A 24,359-nucleotide genomic window follows, 5' to 3' on the forward strand; every position below is an offset into this window, starting at 1 on the left:
ATTGGTCTTCCTCTTTAGGAGTACCTTTCTAGGGAATAATACAAGAAGATTTAGAACTCATAAGGCTGGAATGGACAAACTCAGAATGGTGACACTTGAAAGCTCTGCATCTCCTGGTAAAAGCTTCTTATTTATTCTACTTTTTTCTTTCTTTCATGGAATATAACATTATTTGAATATTCAATTGCTCTGATTTAATAGTGATTGGTATAAGGGATTGGAAAAAGGGCACAAGCTCATAAGGCACCACTTGTTTCCCAAGAATCCTAAATTTTTTAAAAAATATATATTTTATTGATTATTTTACAAAGAGAAAGGGGGAGGGATAGAAAGTTATAAACATCATTGAGAGAGAAACATCCATCAGTTGCCTCCTGCACACACCCTACTGGGGATGTGCCCACAATCAAGGTACATGCCCTTGGCCAGAATTGAACCTGGGGCCCTTCGGTCTCGGGCCAATGCTCCATCCACTGAGCCAAACCAGTTAGGGTTGATCCTAAATTTAAGACATGAAATAGGATTCCATTTGCCATCAGTTTTGAAAAATTACTGAGGTGAAATTAAATAAAGAACTGAAATTAATTGAACTGCAACAAGTATGATGACAATAATGGTTAGAGAAAATAGAACGTGTAGGAATGGATATGAATTGGAAGTTGATTACCCTGAAGAAATGTAGAATAGCACCCGTAGTATTGAAATCTACTTCATGATTTAAATGGATGTGTTAAACTCACTTTGAATTTTTACTTTATAAGTTTTTTAATTGAAGCCTAATGGGTCACATGAAAGCGCAAATCCTGCTTGCAAAGTGCAGTGACGTACCATTAAGTGCTCCAGTGTGGTTAGGACAACATTTTTACGTTTAAATTAGTTTAGGTTAGGAAAGAAGAAATCAAAGTGCTGGTAGCTTTAAAGAGCATTTTATGCTACATCTGGAGATAAGACCCAGGATTTTGGTTTTTCCAATAAAAACATAGTTACTTTATTCCATCCATGTATTGTTCAGCTACTATTTAGCAGGCACCGTGCTGGGTACCAGTGACAATATGGTGAACCTGATAGAAATAATCTATGTCCTCATGGAACTTACCGTCTAACAATGTGGGTCAGGTAGACTTGGAGAGGGAAACATTAGTTGAATACTGCTCTGTGCCTTCAGGGAGTGTTGCCCACTTCTAAATTTCATTAAAGCCTCTTCAGTTTTCCAGGTTTTAAGGCTGCTCTTGCTATATGTTTCCACCCCGAATTTTCCCCCTCGGTTGCCTATAAACATGAACATTTTCCAAGCAATTTGACTAAGACTATAGGACCCTGGGTATGATTTTTTTTCTTCCTGTCTTGCCATTTAGAATGAACGGTTTTCTGTCTCTGTGTGACCTTCTTTGTTTATCTCAAACCTCTGAAGCCATCGGCCTTGTCCAAAGTCTCTTTGAGGGAAGACTATACTTGTGCCCTCTTTCTTTTTTTCTCAGACTTTAGAAGATGTTTTATCCACTTGACTCCCTTCATTAGTGCTGTGGTTTCAGTTCTTAGTGCCTGTTTGATCACTGGTTCTCTTGGTGAGTACTTTGTCAAATCTACTGGCCCTTTAAGCCCACTCTGGAAAAAAAAATCATTGAAAAGCAAAAAATCCTCCTGAAAACCTATAATTTAAAAGGATCAGCTATTAAATGCACAAAGTAAGAACCTAACCAAAAAAAATAACAAAATTATAACACAGTTACTCCCCTTTAAGAAAATAAACTCTCACAGTGGAAAAAAAATACATTTTACTTAAAGATTTGAAATAATGTCTAGCTAAAAGATAGGGAACAATACAGAGGAGACACCTCAGATTTATTGGACTAAAAACATGTTGGAACACTTAAATGAATTCAAATGCCAAAACATATTTAAAGCAGTATTGATGGAGGCAAAATGTTTACACTACGGGTGACTGTGTAAGCTAAGATAATCATGAGAAGGTAGCTGCAACACTTGTAAAGATTGTAAGGAAGAGGGGATTAATTTTATAATAGAAGATAATACAAAAATATCTCCCTCTCAACTTCCATTTAAATAAATACATTTCGTCAGATTTCAACCAGTATTTTTTAAATGTATAGTATTTTACATATATATGAAATAGGTGTAAAATTCCTTATAACTAGTCTTTTCATCCTCACCATCAGCCTTCTTTCTCTTGATCGTGGGATGTTGGAGAAACTTGTGTAGCTCATCCCTTTAAAATTTTGTACTATCTTACTTGAACAGTATACTCTCCATGAAGATTATATAAATTGACATTGTAAAGAATATCACCCATAAAAGAAAGATATTACATCTTATTATGTTAGTTAGCTTTACTTATTTATGCCATTGTTCAATTTGTAGCCTGTGGTACCAATATTTGTGTTTGAATTCCTGTGAAATTGCATTTTCCTATTGTACCATGGATAGATAGGTCCAAGAATGTTTCTCAGACATGGATTTGGAAAATAAATAGGTAATCTACAGCATAATACTTTTGACTTGCTCTTTGGGTCTTGACCAATTGCTGCCTTTATCCATTGTTGCAGGAGGAGCAGATAAGGAGCTGAGACTGCTTGGGGGTGAAAACAAGTGCTCTGGGAGAGTGGAGGTGAAAGTCCAGGAGGAGTGGGGAACCGTGTGTAATAATGGCTGGGACATGGATGAGGTCTCTGTGATTTGTAATCAGTTAGGATGTCCAACTTTCATCAAAACCACTGTGTGGACGAATTCCAGTGGGGGCTCTGGACACATTTGGATGGATCATGTTTCTTGTCGAGGGAATGAATCAGCTATCTGGAACTGCAAACATGATGGATGGGGAAAACATAGTAACTGCACCCACCAACAGGATGCTGGAGTAACCTGCTCAGGTAAGACATGTATAAGGCAAACTCTGGACATGAAATGCTTTGTGGGAAGCAGAAATAGGTAGATGATTTAATACTAAAAGAAGCTCGTTTTTAAAAGCAATCAAATCCACATATAAAATTACCAAATCCATTGCTAAAAGACCAGAAAAACACATGACAATGCCCATAGTAAAAAATAAATCAAAAAAGATTCTGAATACTTCTCTCAATGAGGAAGTGACTGGCTTCAAGTTTATATTCATATTCCTACTATAACATCCTATTTCTACATTAAAAAAAAATCTTGTCTAAGATAATTCCTTGTCCCCCTTTCATACTTTATGTATGATGCTTTCATACATTAACCCAGAAATTATTATCTTTTTGTCCAATAATTGGTAATCAACTTACTGAATCAATCAATAAATATTCTTAGCACTAGTACTACTATTTTGACCAAGTTATGAAGTCTTTCTGAACTTTAGTTTTTAGGGACTCAATGGTAGAATACATTAAAAAATTATTGATACGGTATGGTGTGTAATAGGTGTTAAAAACCAAAAGTTAGCACCCAGCCAGTGTGGCTCCAGTGGTTGAGGGTCAACCCAGGAACAAAGAAGTCACTGGTTTGATTCCCAGTCAGGGCACATGCTGGGTTTGATCCCCAGTAGGGGGATGCTGGAGGCAGCTCATTGATATTTCTATGTCTCTATTCCCTCTCCCTTCTCTCTCTCTCTCTCTCTCTCTCTCTCTCTCTCTCTCTCTCTCTCTCTCCCTCTCAAATCAATAAAAATATTTTTGAAAATTAAAATAATTAAAGTAGTTCTTCATGGCTCAGTACTGCTCATTACCTTGTTAACAGAGCCTCTTTTCTTTCTCCCTCCATGCATTCTCCCCATTCCTCTTCCATCACTTCATCTTCCATCACTTCCTCTTCCTCCACCTCCTTGTCTTTCTTATTAATCGTATTCAGCAAAAACCAATAGTACCAAGTACATCAAACATCTACAACAAATTTAAAAGTCATAATAAATCTTGCCAAACTCTCATCATAATTATTGCTGTCTCTAAAGTTAAATTTTAAATTAAGAAACAGCAGGTAGTAAATTTAACTCTTGTTTTCCTTTTCTTTTATGCTTCAGGATGGAATTATTTCAACTTCTTTTTACAATTTTACACATCTAACGCTCCAATAGGAATGCATAGCCACTCCATTTACTAGTTTCAGAATCTGCATTTCTACGATTCTACACCTTGATTAATGCTCTGTCCTCAGGGTCTCTGCCTCTTCGGAGATTTTTATTATTATCAAATGCACAGGGTAAATATAGCATAACAGTAAGGAGAATGAACTCTGGTGCCACACCACTTTTTCCCTCCCCCATCCTAGGTGTTTGATTCTGTGCCAATTATTTAACTTTAGTTTGCTTATCTGTAAAGTAGGGATGGTGGTAATAGTACATGATGATTAAAGTTGTGAAGACTAAAGAAGAGAGTATAGCTGATACACTTGGAACATCATATGCATATTTTGATTATGAGCTATGATTAGTTGTTCATAATTTAAAAATCTTGTTAAGTGTAGATCTTGGCCTGGAATTTAGAGCTTTTAAAATTGAATTGCTTTTTTCAAAAGTGGTTCCTAAACATTTTGTTCAAAAACAAATAGTTTTTGTCCTTCATGTTTCCCAAAATTTCATCTCAAATTTTCTTTTCTTGGGTATTTTGTCCTCATAGACAATCTAATGGAAAGGAGATTGTTCTTAATAGAGAAAATTTTCTTAATAAAAGAACTGTTTTCCCCCCTAAAAGTGGTATCAGAAGCTTTAGGGATGAAAAACAAAAAACAAAAACATACAAACAAAAGCACTTTTGGTTTAAACAGGAAATTGGTAAGAAATGAATTGTTTTAATTGATTTCCCCCTCAATCTTATATAATAACAGTCTAATATGCAAATTGTCTCCTTGACTGGGTGTTCAACCAGGGGGCAGGGCCAGCTGGTCAACCTCGGGAAGGGAGGACCCAACCAGCAGCTGGCAGCCACTAGGGATCCTCGTTGTGCATGAATTTCCTGCACTGGGCCTCTAATGTTTAATAATTTGGCATACATCAGTGTGTTCTTGAAAATTATTATGCATTTTTTCCCTGTTTTCTAATTTCAAGTTGAACTAAAGCTCATTATTCATGCTCTGAATTGTTTATAATAAATACATATTAAAATAAAGATTTTAAATGTTCAACAAATTACCAGTTAGCCATTTTAAGTATTTTGTTCCAAGACCAATTTTATTTTTTTCAAGTTTCTTAAAAATAAATACTTTGAGATTCAATTTTATCTATTTCTACATAAAAGAATATTTACTCCGTTCTAGTAAAAGAAGGAAACAAAATAAAACAGAAAATAAATTTAATCTGTAAAACATTTTTCTTGGCAAGTAGATAAAGATAAAAGTCCTCATTTTTAGTTTGTTTTTAAAATATTAAATATTCTAATATGTGAAGATGAGCAGCATTCAAAATGAGGCACTATTTTAAAGAAAGCATGGAATCCTAAGTGTCCTGAGGAACCTAATTTTCTAAAATTACTTCTGAATGAATATCACTTTGAACTCTGGTCTTTTCCTCATTCTAGACGGGTCCGATTTGGAGTTGCGGCTGGTGAATGGAGGACACAGGTGCGCAGGAAGAATAGAGGTCAAATTCCAAGGACAGTGGGGAACAGTGTGTGTTGACAACTTCAACATAGATCAGGTTTCTGTGATTTGTAAACAACTTGAATGTGGAAGTGCTATCAGTTTCTTTGATTCAGCTAATTTTGGAGAAGGTTCTGGACCAATCTGGTTGGATGATCTTATGTGCCATGGAAATGAGTCAGCTCTCTGGCACTGCAAGCACCAAGGATGGGGAAAGCATAATTGTCAGCATCGTGAAGATGCTGGAGTGATTTGCTTAGGTAAGGACTGTTCTGGGTTTGTTCTGTTCTCAAGAGAGGACAAAAAAAGGGGGGTGGGAGGGTGGCATGGGTAAGAATCTTAAAATCTGTACTCTTACTCCATTTTGCTTCATTTTTACCTAATTTCAGATTCCTATTCTATTACTTGTGGAGTTTTTACCGTAATTGAAATTAAAATAGATTAGGAGGGAAGATAAATAGTGAAATTGAAATTCAAATAATGAGGATTGAAGGAGTTGTTTAAAAATAGTTCAAACAAACAAAAGAAAAGCAAGAATGATAAAGAAGAAATGGCTTAACTAGCAAATTTTGCTTTCTGTATGAGTTTAAAATCAAATCACCACCTCCATCCTTCTTATCATTCTCTAACTACAAAAGTCCCCTCTTTTGCCACACTAACCTACCCCTTCCCAAACTATTATTTTAAATTTACAGAATCAAGTGATTAAACAAAATGGTTGGTTTCCTATTAAAATCTCACTTATGCTATTACTCTGGTATGAATAGGATGAGCAGGAACTGTGTCTGTCTACAGACTTCCATGTTCCATACTTGATCAGGGGAGGGAGCAATGGATTTTTATATGCAGAGATGACATTCTCCCCTTTTCACTTGAGTCCTTAGTTTGAAGAAGATCTTCTATGCCGTAAACTCCAAGGCGCATTTAGGAAAATAGAGTTAGAGTAAAAATATCTCTGTATTTACCATTTGGGGGTGAGGGGACTAGGGGATGAAGGAAATTCATTTCAAACTTATTTTTAAGGAAGAAAACACTGACTCAGAAAACTGGAAATTTCAGGAAGTACATGACTGACTTCAAGCACTTAAGCAATGCAATCAGGGTTCTGACTTTTTTTATTTCTTGAACTGGCTTTTTTTTTTTTTTTTTTTTTTTTCTTGTTGAACAGCAGACCTTCTATAGTCTGAACCACAGAGAATGGGATTTCTACATAAACTATGAATTTTGTTAGTTGAAGAAAATGAAAGAGAATGGGGGATGGGTGGGAACAAACACTATCTTTACCTCCCATTTTCTTTTACCTATCAAAATGTCCCCCATCAGCACATTTTCCCTCAATGTTTTATACATGCTGAGGAGTCATTGGAAACAGTGTTGTAGCAACAAAAACTAAAGCTGCCCGAGGAAAAGAACTCAACGTATTTATTATAGAATATTACTCAGAATCCAGTTCTGTTCTTTGAGGAATATTGTTTGGGAGAAAGTGAAAACAATAAAGGTTAAGTTCCTTTTGTCTTTGCTTTGCTTTACTTTTTTTTTGTATATATATATATTTAATTGATTTTTTACAGAGAGGAAGGGAGAGAGATAGAGAGCTAGAAATGTTGATGATAGAGAAACATCTACCAGCTGCCTCTTGCACACCCCCTGCCGGGGATGTGCCTGCAACCAAGGTACATGCCCCTGACCTGAATCGAACCTGGGACCTTTCAGTCTGCAGACCAATGCTCTACCACTGAGCCAAACCGGTTTTGGCTGCTTTGCTTTACTTTTAAACTAAGGAACTGGTCACAAAAAGGGGCCAGGCAGATATTAACTAGGTAGTGTGGACAGGTAATGTAACCAGAGGCAAAAGTGAGTGTTGAGTGTTGAGTGTTGAGGCAAACTAGAGTGTGTGGGTACCATCTAAACCAGTGGTTCTCAACCTCTTTTGGCCATGCCCCACCTAAGCATCTCTAAAATCCTGATGCCTCACCCCACCCTCTCCGCCCCATTTTACACATTCTTATTATTCAAAAAGCGAACTCCTATTCACATGGAGGAAGCCTACAGGGACATTAATTTGGTCTAAACAAGATTTCAAATAACGTGGCATTCATGAAAGAGAAAAGCAAAGGAACAAAAGGACACTTGAAGTACTGAGGAAGAAATTGTTAAAAATATAATAATAATAATGTGAACTGATCTGAAAAAATAGTAAACAAGTTTCAAAATATATAACAGAGAACTGAAATGCATAAATAGGTCACAATATAAATTTATATACCATGTATGAAGCCCCTAGATCCATAAGAAATACAAAAAACTCACTGTTATTAACTCATTTTCAAATTGCCCCCTTGAGGGATGTGTGCCCCATGTTGGGAACCACTGATCTAAACACATGCAAATGCATATTTATTTAAAACAACAACAACAACAACAACAACCAAACACTTTCCACAAAAACTATGGTGGTCAAAAAGCATATCACTAGGGAAAATTTAGCTCCTGGAACTCCTGTTATGGAGTTATAGTGCATGCTCTCGATACTCAAAAGTCTGTCTTCTTACCCAATCCACTCCATCTGGCTTTAATAATTTTTGTTTTGTTTTTCTTAACACTTACTTTATGTGCATTCATGTGTTATTTTATTTATTTTTAAAATACAAGTTATATTCAATATTATTTCGTATTACTTTCAGGTCATCTTTAGGAATGTTTAATCAAAGTATATCATTGTTTTCTTTATCTCTATTTAAATCTTCTCTTTTCCTGAACTCATTTCAGATACAGTTATCTACACTCCCCTTAATATTTTGTTTCTTTCTTAAATTTATTTTTCAGTTACAGACACATAATATTATGTTAGTTTCAGGTGTACATTATAGTGGTTAGATATTTAAACAACATATGAAATACCCATCTGCCACTCTACATAGTTATTACAATATTATTGACTTTATTCCTTATGTTGTATTATATATTTCTGTGACTGTTTTTATAACTTCTAATGTATACTTCTTAATCCTTTTTAGCTTTTTGAACTATCCCCCAAACTCATCCTGACAATTATCAATTTGTTCTCTATATCTATGAGCTTGTTAATGTTTTGTTGTTTGGGTTTTTTTAGATTCCGCATATAAGTGAAATAATATGATATTTGTCTTTCTATTTCTGACTTATTTAATTTAAATATATCTTTAAGACCACCCATGTTGTTGCAAATGGTAAGGTTTCATTCTTTTTTATTGCTGAGTAATATTCCACTGTACATATGTACAACATCTTCTTTATGTAGTCATCTAATCGATGGATACCAAAGTTTCTTCCACACCTTGGCTACTGACAATAATGTTGCAATGAACATAGGGGTGCATATATCTTTTCAAATTAATGTTTTGTGTTTTTTTGGTAAGTAGCCAGAAGTGAAATCGCTGGGTCATATGGTAGTTAATTTTTAGTGGTTGTACAATCTCACCAACAATGCACCAGGGTTCCCTTCTCCCCACATCCTCTCAAACATTGCTTTGTGTATTAGCCATTCTAACAGTTATGAGTTGATATATCATTGTGGCTTTGATTTACATTTCCAGAAGGATTAATGATTTGAGCATCTTTTCAATTTGGATGCTTTCTTTTGTTAGCTTCACATGTTTGTATGTGCTTTCAGTTTTCTTCTTGTAATTGATTTCTAGTTTCATACCCTAGTGGTTGGAGAAGAAGCTTGATATAACTTCAATATTCTTAAATTTATTGAGACTTGTTTTGTAACCTAACATGATCTATTCTGAATAATGTTCCATGTGCACTTGAAAAGAATATATATTCTGCTGCTTTGGGAGGAAGTGTACTAAAAGTATCAACTAAGTCCATCTGGTCTAATGTTCATATAAGGCTTTTGTTTTTCTTGTTGATTTTCTGTCTGGAAGATCTATCTATTGATGTCAGAGTGGTGTTAAACCCTCTACTAATATTGTATTAGTGTAGATCCCTCTCTTTAGATCTGTCAAAATTTGCTTTGCATATTTAGGTGCTCCTACATTGGATGCAGAGATATTCACAAGAGATATTATCCTCTTGCTCGATTGATTTCATTAAAATTTTGAAATGCCCTTCGTTGTTGCCATAGCCTTTGTTGTAAAGTCAATTTGGTCTGATATAAGTATAGCTATCCCAGTGTTTTGTTTTATTTTTATTCGTTTCCATTTGCATGAAATAGATTTTTCCATCTTCTTACTTTCACTGTATGTGTCTGTCTTTCAATCTAAAGTTGGTCTCTAGTGAACAGCACATGAATGGGCCTTGTTTTCTTATTCTCTTATCCAACCTATGTCTTTTAGACTATACACATATAAAATAATTATACATAAGTATGTAATTATTGACATTTTATTAATGGTTTTCTAATTGTTTTTATACTTCTTAGTTTCTTCTTCTCTTGTTTGCTTCTCTTTTATGTTGATGACTTTCTGTAGTGTTATGTTTGGATTCCTTTCTCTTTATTTTTTTGTACATTTCTCATAGATTTGGGGGTTTTGATTTGTCATTTGCTTCACATATATTAAGCAATGTTTATACCAGTATGATTTTAATTAATGGTTACTTAATTTCAAACACATCTAAAATCACTACCATTTTTATTCACCCCTCCACGTTTTTGTTTTTGTCATTATTTTTTACTCCTTTAATGTATGTGTGTGTTTGAGTGTCACCCTTTTTGTTTTTATTATTGTAAAATCACTGGGTGTGTTACTTCTAGACCCTTTTGGTTGAGACTCATATGTATGCCAAGGTCAACTTCCACCTGTGTCTCTTTTAGGAACCCTTAGTAAAACCTACAAAGTGAGCCGAGACCGTTTTGGCTCAGTGGATAGAACGTTGGCCTGTGGACTGAAAGGTCCCAGGTTCAATTCCGGTTGAGGGCATGTACCTTCATTGAGGGCACATCCCCAGTAGCGGGTGTGCAAGAGGCAGCTGATCAATGATTCTCTCTCATCGATGTTTCTAACTCTCTATCCCTCTCTCTTCCTCTCTGTGAAAAAATCGATAAAATATATTTTAAAAAAGAAAAAAGAACCTATAAAGTAATATATTTCTTGGGTACCACTTGTGTTGGGCTCAGAGGTTCTTAGAAGAAACTATACTGCAAACTGAAATCAGCTGTCATTTGTGCCAAGCCTGTGTCTTCTTAGTTGAGGCTACATTGCAGGCCCAGACTGGATATAATTATGCCAACTTGGGGCTGCCTGATAGGAGTTACAGTGCAAGTTGAGACCAGTCACCCACTTGTGTGGGGCTTGGGGCCACTTAGAAAAATGAGGCAAGCTGCTGCTTGTTTGGGGTTTTAAAAATTGAGGGAAAGTCTGCAGTGGGAGCCAAGGCAGGCCACTGGTATGGAGGAGCCACTAAAAGAGGCTCAAGCCAGAGGAGTGAGTTGAGTGGGGCAGGGTTTCAGGGAACCATCAGGGCACAGAATGGTGTTAGCCAGATTAATGGAGAGCACAGATTTGGTGCCCATTTACATCAGGCTGGCAGGGTGGGAAGAGAGGTCAACAAAGGAATGTCCATTCCCAGACAGTGTTGCCCCAAACCCTGTCACTCCAACTATCATCCTAAAGGTAGTTGGTTTAGTTTCTCCTCATAGGTCCCTGGAACTTACCAAGATGCATACCCTGTCCTGGATCTTGGAGTGAGTGACATTGTGTGTGACTGAGATTGTGAACAGGTGAATCTGTGCACTGGCCCTATCTGACCTGCAGTGCCTCTGTCTCTAGCAGCTCATTATCTTTCTTGGACACAATACCCACTGGTTTTCACAGCCAAATGTTAGGAGGACTCTTCTTCCCAGCATTGATGGGGAGCATAGAGTGGGGCTGGGACCCTTTGTTCCTCAGCATACCTCTGCAGCCAAAATACCCCACTGGATTCTTACTTGCCATACTGTGAATGTGGTACCTGCCCATCCCCTGTCTCCACTCCTCTTACCAGCTTTCACGGGTCCTTCTTTATATCCTTAGTTATAGGACTTCTGTTCAGCTAGTCTTCAGGAATTTCTCAATGATGGTTGTTCTCTAATTTAGTTGTAATTTTTATGTAGAAGTGAGCACTGAGTTTACCTACTCCATCAAAAGTCTCTTACTGTTTCTTTATCACTGACTTGTTTTGTGTCCTTCTTACAGATGGAGCAGATCTGGGCCTGAGAGTGGTTGATGGAGTCTCTAAATGTTCAGGAAGATTAGAAGTGAAATTCCAAGGAGAATGGGGGACAGTGTGTGCTGATAGCTGGGATAGTGATGAAGCCTCTGTGGCATGTAAGCAGCTTGAATGCCCAACTGCCATCACTGGCATTGGCCGATCTAACGCCAGTGAGGGAACTGGACCCATTTGGCTTGATGACGTTGCCTGCCAAGGACATGAATCTGCTATTTGGCAGTGCAGACACAATGAATTTAGTAAGCATACCTGCAAATATTATAAAGCCGCTGGTGTCATATGTTCTGGTAAGTTAAAACAAAACAAAAATAGAGAAGGAAGGACCTGTATTCTTTAGGATTAAGAATAGATTTGAGAGCCAAAACCAGTTTGGCTCAGTGGATAGAGCATCGGTCTGCAGACTGAAGGGTCCCAGGTTCGATTCCAGTCAAGGCCCAGTGGGGGGTGTACAGGAGACAGCTGGTCAATATTTCTAACTCTCTATCCTTCTCTCTTCTTCGCTGTCAAAAAACAATAAAGTACATATTTTTTAAAAGAGAATAGGTTTGAGACATAGAAATATCTAAAATTTTCTTTGTTGGTCATTCTTTTACAGTTGTGATAAATTTTTAATATTTTCTTTTGTTGACTCATTTGAAGGGCTGTCTGGTGGTATTTTGCATAGTAATTATTTTGATTGCTATTGAGTTCTAAATCTACCTAGAGTTCTGGGACTTAAAACAATATAACCTTAAAATATTTTTAAAGTATCTGTCCTTTTCATATTTTTCTGCCATTGATAGTTTTTATTAACCTTTGAAATTATCATCCTGTTTCTAACCAAACTTATGATATATGCTGGCTGTGAGAAAAGCCCTAAGATGGTAAGCCTTAATTTTGAGTGCCTCAGTATCTGGAAAGGAGCAAGATTTTTTTTAAATCCTTTGGGAGTTAACTTGCACATATACTTATAACCTAAATTTATGTTTCTTTTGCAGATGGATCAGATCTGAAACTGAGACTTACAGGAGGAGGCAGCCGCTGTGCTGGGGCAGTGGAAGTGGAAATTCAGAAACAAGTAGGGAAAGTGTGTTCCAGCAACTGGGGAAGTAGAGAAGCTAACGTGGTTTGCAGACAGTTGGGATGTGGATATTTACTCACACTATCCTATCAACATTATTCCAATCTTAAGCCATCAAACATGTGGCTGTATTTACAGCCCTGTATAGGAAATGAAACTTCTATTTGGGACTGCAAGAATTGGAAGTGGGGTATACATGTATGTGAATACTTTGTACGAGCCAAAGTTACCTGCTCAGGTAAGACTTTTTTTTTTTTTTTTTTCTCACTTCGAGGATATTTTTTTCATTGAGAGAGAGTGGAAGGGAGGGAGGAGGAGAAAAAAAAAAAAACATTGAAGTGAGTCACACTGATTGGTTACCTCTTGCAAGTGTCCTGACTGGGGCCAGGAAGCAAACCCATGACCCTTTGGTTTAGAGGCCAGTGTTCTAACCACTGACCACCCCGGCCAGAGCTGCTCAGATAACACTTTCAATCAGTTTTTTAAGGAGTTTGATTTGAGGTAGGAAAAATGTGTTTTAAGTAGAGAGAAAACTTTATGCAAATGAACAAAAGCTTGAAAAACCATGCTATGCCCAAGCATCTTTAGGGTGGGGCATCAGATATGATTGATAGAGTAATTGATATTAAGCCTTTAAGGTAACATCGTACAGTATTTAAAGGATGCTAACTTATTAGTGTTTATCATTGCTCCTTAAATTTAATAGATGGGTGAGGTTGAGGAGTCTACCAAAGCTCCCTGTGCTGCAATTTCCTCAAAAGAAAAATAGTAGTAACGAAACACCCACTGCATAGAAATTACACATCAAATAATGGATAAATGGTTATGATAATTAGTAGTAGTGTTAGTATTATCTGTCTTCACTGATAGACTGAACTCTGTGATTTTAAAACCACCCAAATTCCTGAAAACATCACAGGTGCTTAATAATAATTGTAGAAATGATAAATTATTGTATAAATAGTAAAGAAATGTTGAATTACCTTAAAGACAAAAAAGTGAAAATAACTGAAACTGGTTTGGCTCAGTGGATAAAGCATCAGTCTGCGGACTGAAGGGTTCCGGGTTCAATTCCAGTTAATGTCATGTACCCTGTTTGCGGGCACATCACCAGAAGGGGTTGTGCAAGAGGCAGCTGATTGTTGTTTCTCTCTCATCGATGTTTCTAACTCTCTATCCCTTTCTCTTCCTCTCTATAAAAAATCAATGAAATATATTTCTTTTAAAAAGTGAAAATATTGAAATGCAATTCATATATTTGTAATTGTGTCATAGAATTTTTAGAAAGAGGACTTAGGAAGCTATTGCAAAGAACTATCTGATATAAGTAGAAAAGTTAATTAAAGCAATAACAAAAATTATGCAGAAGAAATATGCCAGAAAACTGACAGAGATTGGTGACTTTCCACATGTGCAGTGTAGCATGAGGGACAAGATTCTAGGCTTTGGAATATACTGCATAACTTCAAATCCCAGTCTTAGATAACTCGCTGTATGAACTTAGCAAATTACTACAAATCTTTATGTTTCCTTTTTCTTGTCTGTCAAATTGGAATGATATTAATAATTTCCCCTAAGACAAATATAAGGATGAAATAATTTTTGTTACATACTTAGTAAAATACCATATATAATAGGCGCTCACTTAGTATTCACTACTATCATTATTATTGCATTGATGGTGGATAAAGAAATGGTTCAGTTTCAGGTGATTCTAATTTGGTCTAGATATCATTATTTGGTAAAAGAACACAGTGGTCTTGTCAATAGATAACTCGTTCAATTTTGAACACACAAAGTTACAGATGTCCAAGTAGGTATGTTTATGCATATAAATTTAAAGAGAAAAGTATAAATGAAAGCTTTTACTGGCAGTTAAGAGAAGATGTCTAATGATACGAAGGGAAAGTTGAGGCTAGGACCTTCAGTCACGGAATTCATGAAAGATTCTTTCAGGCAGGAAGGAGGAGAAAGAAGTATCTCGTGTATCAAGTGTAATATAGCGAAGGGAAAAGAGGGTCTGATGTTAATTTTAAAAACAGGAAGCATGCCAAAACCAGTTTGGCACAGTGGTAGAGTGTTGGTCTGCGTACTGAAAGGTCCCAGGTTCAATTCCGGAAACGGGCATGTACATTGGTTGCGGGCACATCCCCGGTAGTGAGTGTGCAAGAGGCAGCTGGTCAATGTTTCTCTCTCGTCGACGTTTCTAGCTCTCTATCTCTCTCCCTTCCTCTCTGTAAAAAATCAATAAAATATATTTTAAAAAATTAAAATAAAAACAGGAAGCATATTGAAAAACTTTCCAAAACCATTTGAAAAGTTTGGGGCAGAACCCAGATGGCAGTAGGTGGAAGATTGAGTACAGGGTTAAAAGATAGAGTGACTACACATTATATGTGGTCTCCAATATTATTAACAATGTAAGGAAAATACAGAAAGGCTGGCTACAAGAGGCAAAGGTTCAGAATTCTGTCAAATGAATTGGTGTAATGAGGAATGGGGAGGTCTAGAATTTGCTATGCCCAATTCTAGGCAAAGAAGCCAAGAGGAACCAGTGTGGAATAATCACAGAACACCTGGATTGCCTTTCTCACTTTAACTCCCTTCCTTACTTTCATCATGAAAAAAAATAAATATAAAAAATAAAAAATCTTGGAATTATGTTCTTTCTTACTGAAATATTATATTTCAGCCCACAGGGAACCCAGACTGGTTGGAGGAGACATTCCCTGCTCTGGTCGTGTTGAAGTTAAATATGCTGATAAATGGGGCACTGTTTGTGACTCTGACTTCTCTCTGGAATCTGCCAATGTGCTGTGCAGGGAGTTGCAATGTGGCACCGTTGTTTCTATCCTGGGAGGAGCTTACTTTGGAGAAGGAAATGGACAGATTTGGCCTGAAGAATTCCAGTGTAAGGGGCATGAGTCCCATCTTTCATTCTGCCCAGTAGCACCCCGCCCAGATGGGACTTGCAGTCACAGCAGAGAAATTGGAGTAGTCTGCTCAAGTAAGATTCTGAGAACAAGTTCAGTTTGTTCCCTTGCTTGGAAGACAGTAGGGCTAGGTAAACACAGACATCTTTCTAAAGCCCTGTTTCCTTCCAGAATTCAGGGAAATGCGGCTGGTGAATGGCAAGTCGTCATGTGAAGGAAGAGTGGAGCTCAAGGTTCTAGGGACCTGGGGATCCCTCTGCAACTCTCACTGGGACATGGAAGATGCCCACGTTTTGTGCCAGCAGCTTAAGTGTGGAATTGCCCTTCCTACCCCAGAAAGAGCACATTTTGGGAAGGGAAACAGTCAGGTCTGGAGGCACGTGTTTCACTGCACTGGAACTGAGCAACACATGGGAGATTGTCCTGTAACTGCTCTGGGTGCATCACTATGTACTGCAGAGCAAGTGGCCTCTGTAATCTGCTCAGGTAAGAGGATCGAGGGCAGCCAGTGATGAGCCTCTCCCATGGTGCTGGGCCCTAAAGGCGGTGTATCTATGGGGATGAAAAACAGATGTAAAAGGGCAAGATCTATCGTGAGGGGTCACGAGAAATGTACTGGAATATTAACCTCATTTACCTTTTTAGAGAAAGTGTAAATTCAATTTTCATTGACCTAATTGTCTTGTCATTGACAAGTTATCTTGTGCTTCTTAAATCACCTGATAAATTCTTTCCTGGTTGACCCATCCCATTTCTTACTCTCTACAGATCTGTTTGTTCTCAGCTCATCTATCTAATACTTCATTAATTAGGCCTCCCTTCCTCACCCTACCTTTTGAATTGGTCTACTTCTAATTCAAAATTCCTGGTATTTGCAGGAAACAAGAGTCAGAGACTATTACCCTGCAATTCAGCATCTTTGAGCCTGACAGAAGAAAGAGCTGTTGCTTGCATAGGTGAGAATCAGTGATCAATCTATAAAATCTATCTCAATCCTTAGGAATGTGTTTTTAGGGATATTGTACTTTCTCTTTCCAGAGATTGGTCAACTTCGTCTGGTAAACGGAGGTGGTCGCTGTGCTGGGAGAGTAGAGGTCTATCATGAGGGCTCCTGGGGCACCATCTGCGATGACAACTGGGACTTGAAGGATGCCCATGTGGTGTGCAGGCAGCTGGGCTGTGGGGTTGCCATTAATGCCACTGGTTCTGCTTATTTTGGGGAAGGAACAGGGCCCATCTTGCTGAATCAGGTAAACTGTAATGGAAAAGAAGCACATATTTGGCAGTGCCCTTCAGATGGCTGGGGACAACAAAAATGTAGGCATAAGGAAGATGCAGGAGCTATCTGCTCAGGTAAGTTCTGCACATAACTACTGAGTAAGGGCAAAGGATAGTGAGAGGTATTAATCTGAAAGAATTTCCTGAAAAACAAGTACAGAGTAAACTGTGGTGAGAGTCAGGATCCCAGAAGTATATAGGTTTGATGAATTAGTGCTACCTCCTGTGCAAAGTAGTATAAAGTTAGAAGGAGAAATTTTCAGAAATGAGCTTGCATATCAGGAAACTGACAACAAAACTAATAATGACAAGTTCTTTTATAAATATATGTAGAGCTGGATATTGAGTAAAGATTCAGTGCACCTCTTGATAATCACAGTATTAATAAAAAAGTAGATTTAAGGGACAAGAAGAAATACATCAGCACTACATTCTACAGAGAAAAAGATAACTATCATGCCCAAGTAATTTTTCATGACAAATAAGACTTATTTTTCATAGGAGCAAAATTATCAGAAGAACTCACTGATCTTATTTTGTATATATGGCAAGCTTCAGAAACTATTGTGAAATAGAAAAATATACTCTGTTGTAATATGTTGGGAAAAATATTATAGTAGTATGATTAGTAACTTAGGAAGTAAAATTCTATATGCCAATAGTGATGTAGATATCAACCGCATTTAATGACACACACTTGGTAGAGAAGATGTGCAACAAAATTGTGATGTGTCAGAAAGGGGACTATTTCATTTTAAGGTAATGTACACAAAATATTGAGTTAAGAATCTGAATATCTCAGTAAAATCCAACTGTTAAGAATAGTTGCAAAAAAATGAATGGAATAAAATTCTTACAGATAATATACAGTAACTTAGGTAGAAAGTCCAAACTATCTACACTAATAAATGAGTAAGATGCAAATTGACCATACCTTGGTGGCACCCACCAACCAATCAGGAGTGAGTATGCAAATTAACTAAGGTTACCAGCCATCCCACTTTGGGTGGGATAGTCCTGATTTTTAACAATTTGTCTCCAGTCCTGTGGCGTTTGAAAAAATTCCTAATTTTTTGAAAGAATCCTTTAAATATTTAGAAGTTTTTTCTAAATGCTGCAGAATGTGGGACAAATTGTTAAAAATCAAGACTGTCCCTCCAAAAGCGGGATGTCTGGTCACCTTAATTTTAACCCAACAAATATGGTAGGTTAATTTGCATATTAGGAGCCAAACAGCCAGGAGCAGTTCGGAACACTTGCATCATAGCCATGGTGATGTCACAGGTGTTCCATACTGCCCCAGTCATTCTGGGCCCATGGGCAGCATAAGAAGGCAGAAAGGTCACTCCAGCCTGAAGGAAAAGGCAGTTCCAGCCAGAGGAAAGGCAATGCCAGCAGCCAGGGGAAAGGAAGGCCCATTTTTGCACAAATCTTCGTGCACTGGGCCTCTAGTATAATTAATTAAAGATCTGAGCCTTTTATGGAGATCTAGAAGTCAATTTAAAATCATTGGTGGCATTCTAGAGAGGTCCCTGAGAATAAAAACCAAGACTCTAAAAGCAGAAGATATAGAAAAAATACCATATTCTACTGAAATCTACTTAATCACTCCACAGTTACAAAAAAAATTACTACTAATTGACATAGTGTACTTAATTTTGTGGTTGTAAATCCTCCTCCAAGGATATTTTTCCATTGATTTTTATGGAGAGTGGAAAAGAGAGGGAAAGACAGAGAGAAACTCAATGTAAGAGAAACACCAGGGGCTCGTGCAGTTTTTCTGCAAGAACCCCAACCAGGGCCTGGGCCAGGGAGGAACCTGCAACCAAGGTAAGCTCCCTTAATCATCCTCCAACTGGGACCCTTTGATCTGCAGGCCAATACTCTATCCACTGAGCCAAACCAAGTAGGGCTAATTTTTGAAGTCATTCTCACATCAGAGTAAACGGAAGGAGCCTTGTGAATTTTCAGAGAAGATGTGAAATTACTCCCTCTGTATTTCACTCCAGAGTTCTTGGCTCTGAAACTGACCAGTGAAACCGGCAGAGAGACTTGTGCAGGACGTCTGGAACTTTTTTATAATGGAACATGGGGCAGCATTGGCAAGAGTAACATGTCTCAAATCACTGTGGATGTGGTATGCAGGCAGCTGGGCTGTGCAGACAAAGGGACCATCAGCCCTGCATCTGCCACTGAGACAATGTCCAGGTACATGTGGGTGGACAATGTTCAGTGTCCGAAAGGGACTGACACATTATGGGCGTGCCCATCATCTCCATGGAAGCAGAGACTGGCAAGCCCCTCAGAGGAGACCTGGATCACCTGTTCCAGTGAGTATTTGAAAATTCCATCCTGACTCATATGAAAATTCCATTCTGTGATTCCACTATGATCTTCTGAACCCATTAAGTAGGAATGAATAAACTCCAGTTAATACCTATTGTACCTGGATCGTAAAACTGGTTTTATTTCATTTGATCTATAGATTTTCAAGACCAGAGATCATTTTATCATAGAAGATTTATATGCCCATGGTCTTCCTGAAAGTCCAATTGCTTTTTCTGCTAACAAATGAGGAGCAGAGAATATGTGATTCACTATTTAACGACTGAATAGTCTACTTTACCTTTCCAATGTTTCCTTCAATATCATTTTGATGTACTAATATACAATGAGAAGCAGTCATAAACATCAGTCCTAAAGTATTTCCCATCTTATTAGCTGGAAGAAATATTATACATACCTGGCAATCTCTCAAGTTCTTTAATAGTTGAGAAAATTTAACATTATGCAATGTTCACATTATTTATTTCACATTTTGTGACTCACACTACTGCTCTCATGTCCAATATGAAATATTTTGCTGAAAGGACATGATAAAAGATACTTGTTAAAATATATCTTTTTAAATGTGATTGAAAAGGCAACGTTTTAAAATAATCTTAAAAAGAGTTTCAAATATCTCTTTTCCCCTGTGACCTCTAAGGAGTTTTATCTTCTCATAAATGGCCTTGGTGTCTCTGATTTTTCAGGCAAGATAAGACTTCAAGAAGGAAACACTACCTGTTCTGGACGTGTGGAGGTCTGGCACGAAGGTTCCTGGGGGACAGTGTGTGATGACTCCTGGAATCTTAACAGTGCTCAGGTGGTGTGTCGACAGCTGGGCTGTGGCTCAGCTTTGAAGGCAGTCAAAGAGGCAGCATTTGGTATGGGGACTGGACCCATATGGCTCAGTGAAGTGAAGTGCAAAGGGAATGAGTCTTCCTTGTGGGATTGTCCTGCCAAATCCTGGAGGAACAGTTACTGTCGGCACAAAGAAGACGCTGCTGTGATATGTTCAGGTGAGTGCCAGGATACAGGATTAAGCTTGAAACCTCTGGTAGCTAAGAAGGGGTGAGCCATCTAGTGCATTGTGTAAAGACTGGATGTGTCATCATAGGGCTCTAGTGGGGAAAGAATCCTAATGTTTCCGTCTGAAGAAATGATGAAAATGTTTGTTGTTAATCATTGGCCTTCACCAAGGAAAAGCATATTACTCATCTGCGTTCCTGTGCAGAGAGAATAGAAGAACAACATCTTTTTAGGTCAGAAGCAATAGTTTGCTTGATTGAGAGGCACCCAAGGCACACGTAGAAAGTAAAAAAATTAATTATTTTTGATAAAACTCGATATTCCCTAACCCAGGAAGTAGTACCACCACCTATCCAAATTTCTTGTTTGAATTTCTTCCTCTCCCTTTCATCTGTCACCTCCCCCAGTCAGTCATCAGGTCCCATTTTTTTTCTTAGACTAAATTTATTGTGGTAACATTGGCTAATAATGTTATATAAGTTTTGAATATACAGAAATAGAAATATTGTTCTATATAGTACTCTTAGAATTGAGTCTCCTTCTCTTGTCTCTTACAGGCAACGCAACCAAAGAATCATCAAATGTCAAAGGTATTTATCTCTTGAGGTTTCTGAGCATAGGACCAACTGTCTGCATTATTTAGAATTCCTTCAGTTAAGAGACTTAGGTTAGAAGTTCTGAGGATATGACACTTACTTCAGTGATCCTGTATCTGACCTCAGAAAGGGATAGTAATTAGGGACCCACTTCTTTTAGCTAAGACATTCTCATCTCCTGATGTTTACTTGCCCTTAGGAAATGCACTCCATGTTGTATTTGGAGTCCTTGGGGTCATTGTGCTGATTGGTCTCATCCTGTTCTTCTTGCGGTCTCAGAAGAGAAGACAGTTACAACAACTTGCAGGTCTGAGCTAAATTATGGTCTTTCCAATGTTTTATGGAATAAGAAAATTCTTGGGATTAAAAAAAAAACATATAAAAATATTAGGTTCAAGAATCAATTGGCCAGAAACATGAGCCTACAAGATGCTTAAGCAGTTTTTCAAAAAGAGGGAACAAGATTTCAGAAAAGAAAAAGGGCTTAGGTTGTTTTGATAAGTCCTGTACTTTCTCTATATATTAAACTGGGACATTATAGAATATCTAGTTTAGAATAAATATGCTTATTTAGTCAAAAATGAATCCTTTTTTTTTTCTTTGCCGGAAGATTTATTTGCTTTTGCTATATACTTATTACTGATTTTGCTGTTCTGTCAAGCAATATGCCTATGATCTTATGATACCTAAACTGGTAATCAAGGGTTTTGTTTTTTGTTTTGTTTTGTTTTTTGTCTTCAAGGGATTTCAAATCTAATGGAAGAGGTATATAAGTAAACAAATAAATTGCAGGGTAGTGTTTAAAGGAAAAGTGCCATAGAGAATAGAATAATTAATTGGAAGGGAAAGGGGAGAATAGGAGGCTTCTATGAGGCATTTGAGATAAATTTTGAAGATAAGAGTTCAAATAAGTGGGTAAGGTGCATTTATAGGGGAAGGTAAAACTATGTACTAGTGTAGAGCAGCTTAAAGGATGCCATATTTGTTGTTTGGGGAAGGGGGATAAAACTTGAGCTCAAGGAGAGAAGCTACTGATAAGGCTGGAGGAAAGGGGGGAAATCATGAAGTTCTGTATTCTGTGGTAAGAAGAAGAATAGCATTAAAGAGTGAAATAGTGAATCAGCCTTTTAAGAAAGTTAGGGCAACAGGATGTATGAAGAATTGAAGGATCACATTACTGACAAGGATAGCATTCTTAATTACTTGGGATGAAAGATGAAAAAGACTTCATAGTCAGAATGAAGACAAGATAAATTTCAGCAAGGTTTTAGGGAATGCTCCAATGCATCTGCAAAACCTGGCTGCCTTGTGGGGAAGAAACTAGGTTGTTCTACAATGGCAATAACTTTACCTTGGTGGTAGAATGGGATGGAAAAAGACAAGGGTATGAATGAAGATTGGGTATTTTTACACTGCTAGGAAAAAGCACACAGAGGTGGGAACTTTTGTTATATTCTGCTAATTTTTAACTTAAGATGTCTATTCTCAGTTTCTTCAAGACAGAATTGTAACTACCAAATTCAATACCGGGAGATGAATTCTGGCCTGAAAGCAGATGATGTGGACATGCTGCACTCCTAAGGTGTGTGGTTCTTTAAGGGTCAATAGCCCAGGGTTTCAGACCAGTAGCTGCAATTGAGGCTGAGACAATGTACTTTGCATAGCAGTGGAAAGAAATCACCAACATGTTTAACTTGGAAACTTACGATGCCTGTAAGGAAGAAGATAGAATTGAACTGAAAATTATTCTTAGAGAGCATGAAAATTACAATCCTGGAGACACCTCTGACTAACAGATCTATATTATGGTACAAAGAACCATGAAGCAGAATATTATGACCTGGACCTCATTTTATTAAAACAGAAATATGCCAAAACTGGTTTGGCTCAGTGGATAGAGCATCAGCTTGTGGACTGAAAGGTCTCCGGTTCGATTCTGGTCAAGAGCATGTACCATGGTTGTGAGCACATCCCCAGTAGAGGCTGTGCAGGAGGCAGTTCATCAATGTTTCTCTCTCATCGATATTTCTGACTCTCCTCCCTTATTCTCTGTAAAAAATATATTTTAAACCAACAATATCTGTGAATCTCATTTCCTTCCCAAAATATCATGATCCATTTTAATCTACATATTTAATTGTCTTTATTTATAAAACTTTAATGATACTAATTATACATTTGGTTAATTATCTTATCTCACTTATTGGATTTATACCTAGGGAAGACCTGTTTCTTAAATTGTATTCCTAATCTTCATCCCCTATTGATCATTCTTGTCCTTCGCAATAGTCAACAGAGTTTTTAAGCTTTAGCTTATTCCCATCCATTTATTTTTCTGTATTGTCATTTATCTTCCTTACTTCCTGTGAAATAAAATTTGATCACACTATTGCATTAACATTCTATACACCTTGCTAATTTTACCAAGCCCCCATTTTAACTCCTCTATTATGATTTAATGTCATCTTTCTCTTTTCCCCTGTTTGTTTGTTCATGTCTTATTAAGACCACAACATCCAGAAACCTACTGAGAATGACAAGACATCGAAATTTTCTTATGCCCGCTTCCCCTTCTCAGGAGTTGCTTTTCCTTCCAATGCTCTAATGTTTAAAACATTAAATCAAGATTTTTTTGTGCCTTACCCAGTAATTCTTCACAAATGTGATGCTGATTTTTCTTTATTCAGGACCCATGCCCTACTCATGTTTACTTTCTCATATCTGCAGTTGGAGAAAAGCTCTATGAACTGTGCTTCTGGTGAAATCCCATTTCCTGGAGAATGCTCCTTTACTTTAACACTTGAAGCCTTGTGTATGGAATTGTGCACTGCTGGGGTCCCTCTGCCTAGCCAGCACCCTCTAACAATCCAAGACCCCTAAGCAGATGGTGGATTGCTGGTTGCAGCCTGATCCCCGCAGTCCAGGCGAAGGGACCCCACCAGTACACGAATGCATGCACTGGGCCTCTAGTATGCATAAAAGATATCTGGTTTGGTTGACTTCTATGCATGCGTATATCATCACCAATGGACACAGACACTATGGGGGTTGAGGGCATGTGCCGAGGGGGGAGGAGTCAGGGGGAAGTTCAATTGGGGGAATATGAGACATGTGTTCTACTATTTGTAATACTTTAAACAATAAAAAACTTTTTGAAAAGTTCTTTGGTTTATCTTTTCCAGCCCTTCCGTCTCTCCACTTTCCTCTGAGATTTATAAATCTGCTCCATGTTTCCATGCCTAGGTGTTGAGAGTCTACCTCCTGGTAGTCAGTGCACATCATAGCTACCAGTTGAATGTTGAATGGTTGAAAGTCAAAAGATCAAATGGTTAGACATTTAGCATACTAGCCTTTTATATATATAGATAGGTTAATTTAAGTAGA

The 24,359-nt window shown here is 37.5% G+C and overlaps 1 protein-coding gene across 3 annotated transcripts; it reads left to right on the forward strand.

Moving 5' to 3' along the window:
* On the forward strand, positions 1 to 24,137 carry LOC311619500 (scavenger receptor cysteine-rich type 1 protein M130-like). 3 transcript variants are annotated; one of them, XM_084877956.1, is made up of 16 exons: positions 1 to 116; positions 1,479 to 1,565; positions 2,565 to 2,888; positions 5,502 to 5,822; positions 11,724 to 12,044; positions 12,735 to 13,055; positions 15,510 to 15,824; positions 15,922 to 16,236; positions 16,629 to 16,706; positions 16,789 to 17,103; positions 19,038 to 19,358; positions 20,061 to 20,369; positions 20,937 to 20,969; positions 21,175 to 21,282; positions 22,465 to 22,557; positions 23,703 to 24,137. In XM_084877956.1, the coding sequence occupies exons 1-15, from the start codon at positions 71 to 73 to the stop codon at positions 22,554 to 22,556; spliced, it is 3,306 nt and encodes a 1,101-aa protein (XP_084734082.1). In that variant the 5' UTR covers positions 1 to 70; the 3' UTR covers position 22,557; positions 23,703 to 24,137. The 3 variants fall into 3 exon arrangements, with proteins under 3 accessions (XP_084734082.1, XP_084734081.1, XP_084734083.1); XM_084877955.1 differs by having other exon boundaries at positions 22,465 to 24,137; XM_084877957.1 differs by having other exon boundaries at positions 17 to 116; positions 11,724 to 11,855; positions 22,465 to 24,137.
* Positions 24,138 to 24,359: the final 222 nt, after the last annotated feature.

The sequence above is a fragment of the Pipistrellus hanaki genome, assembly GCF_964339955.1.
Source record: "Pipistrellus hanaki genome assembly, chromosome: 3".
Lineage (NCBI taxonomy): Eukaryota > Metazoa > Chordata > Mammalia > Chiroptera > Vespertilionidae > Pipistrellus > Pipistrellus hanaki.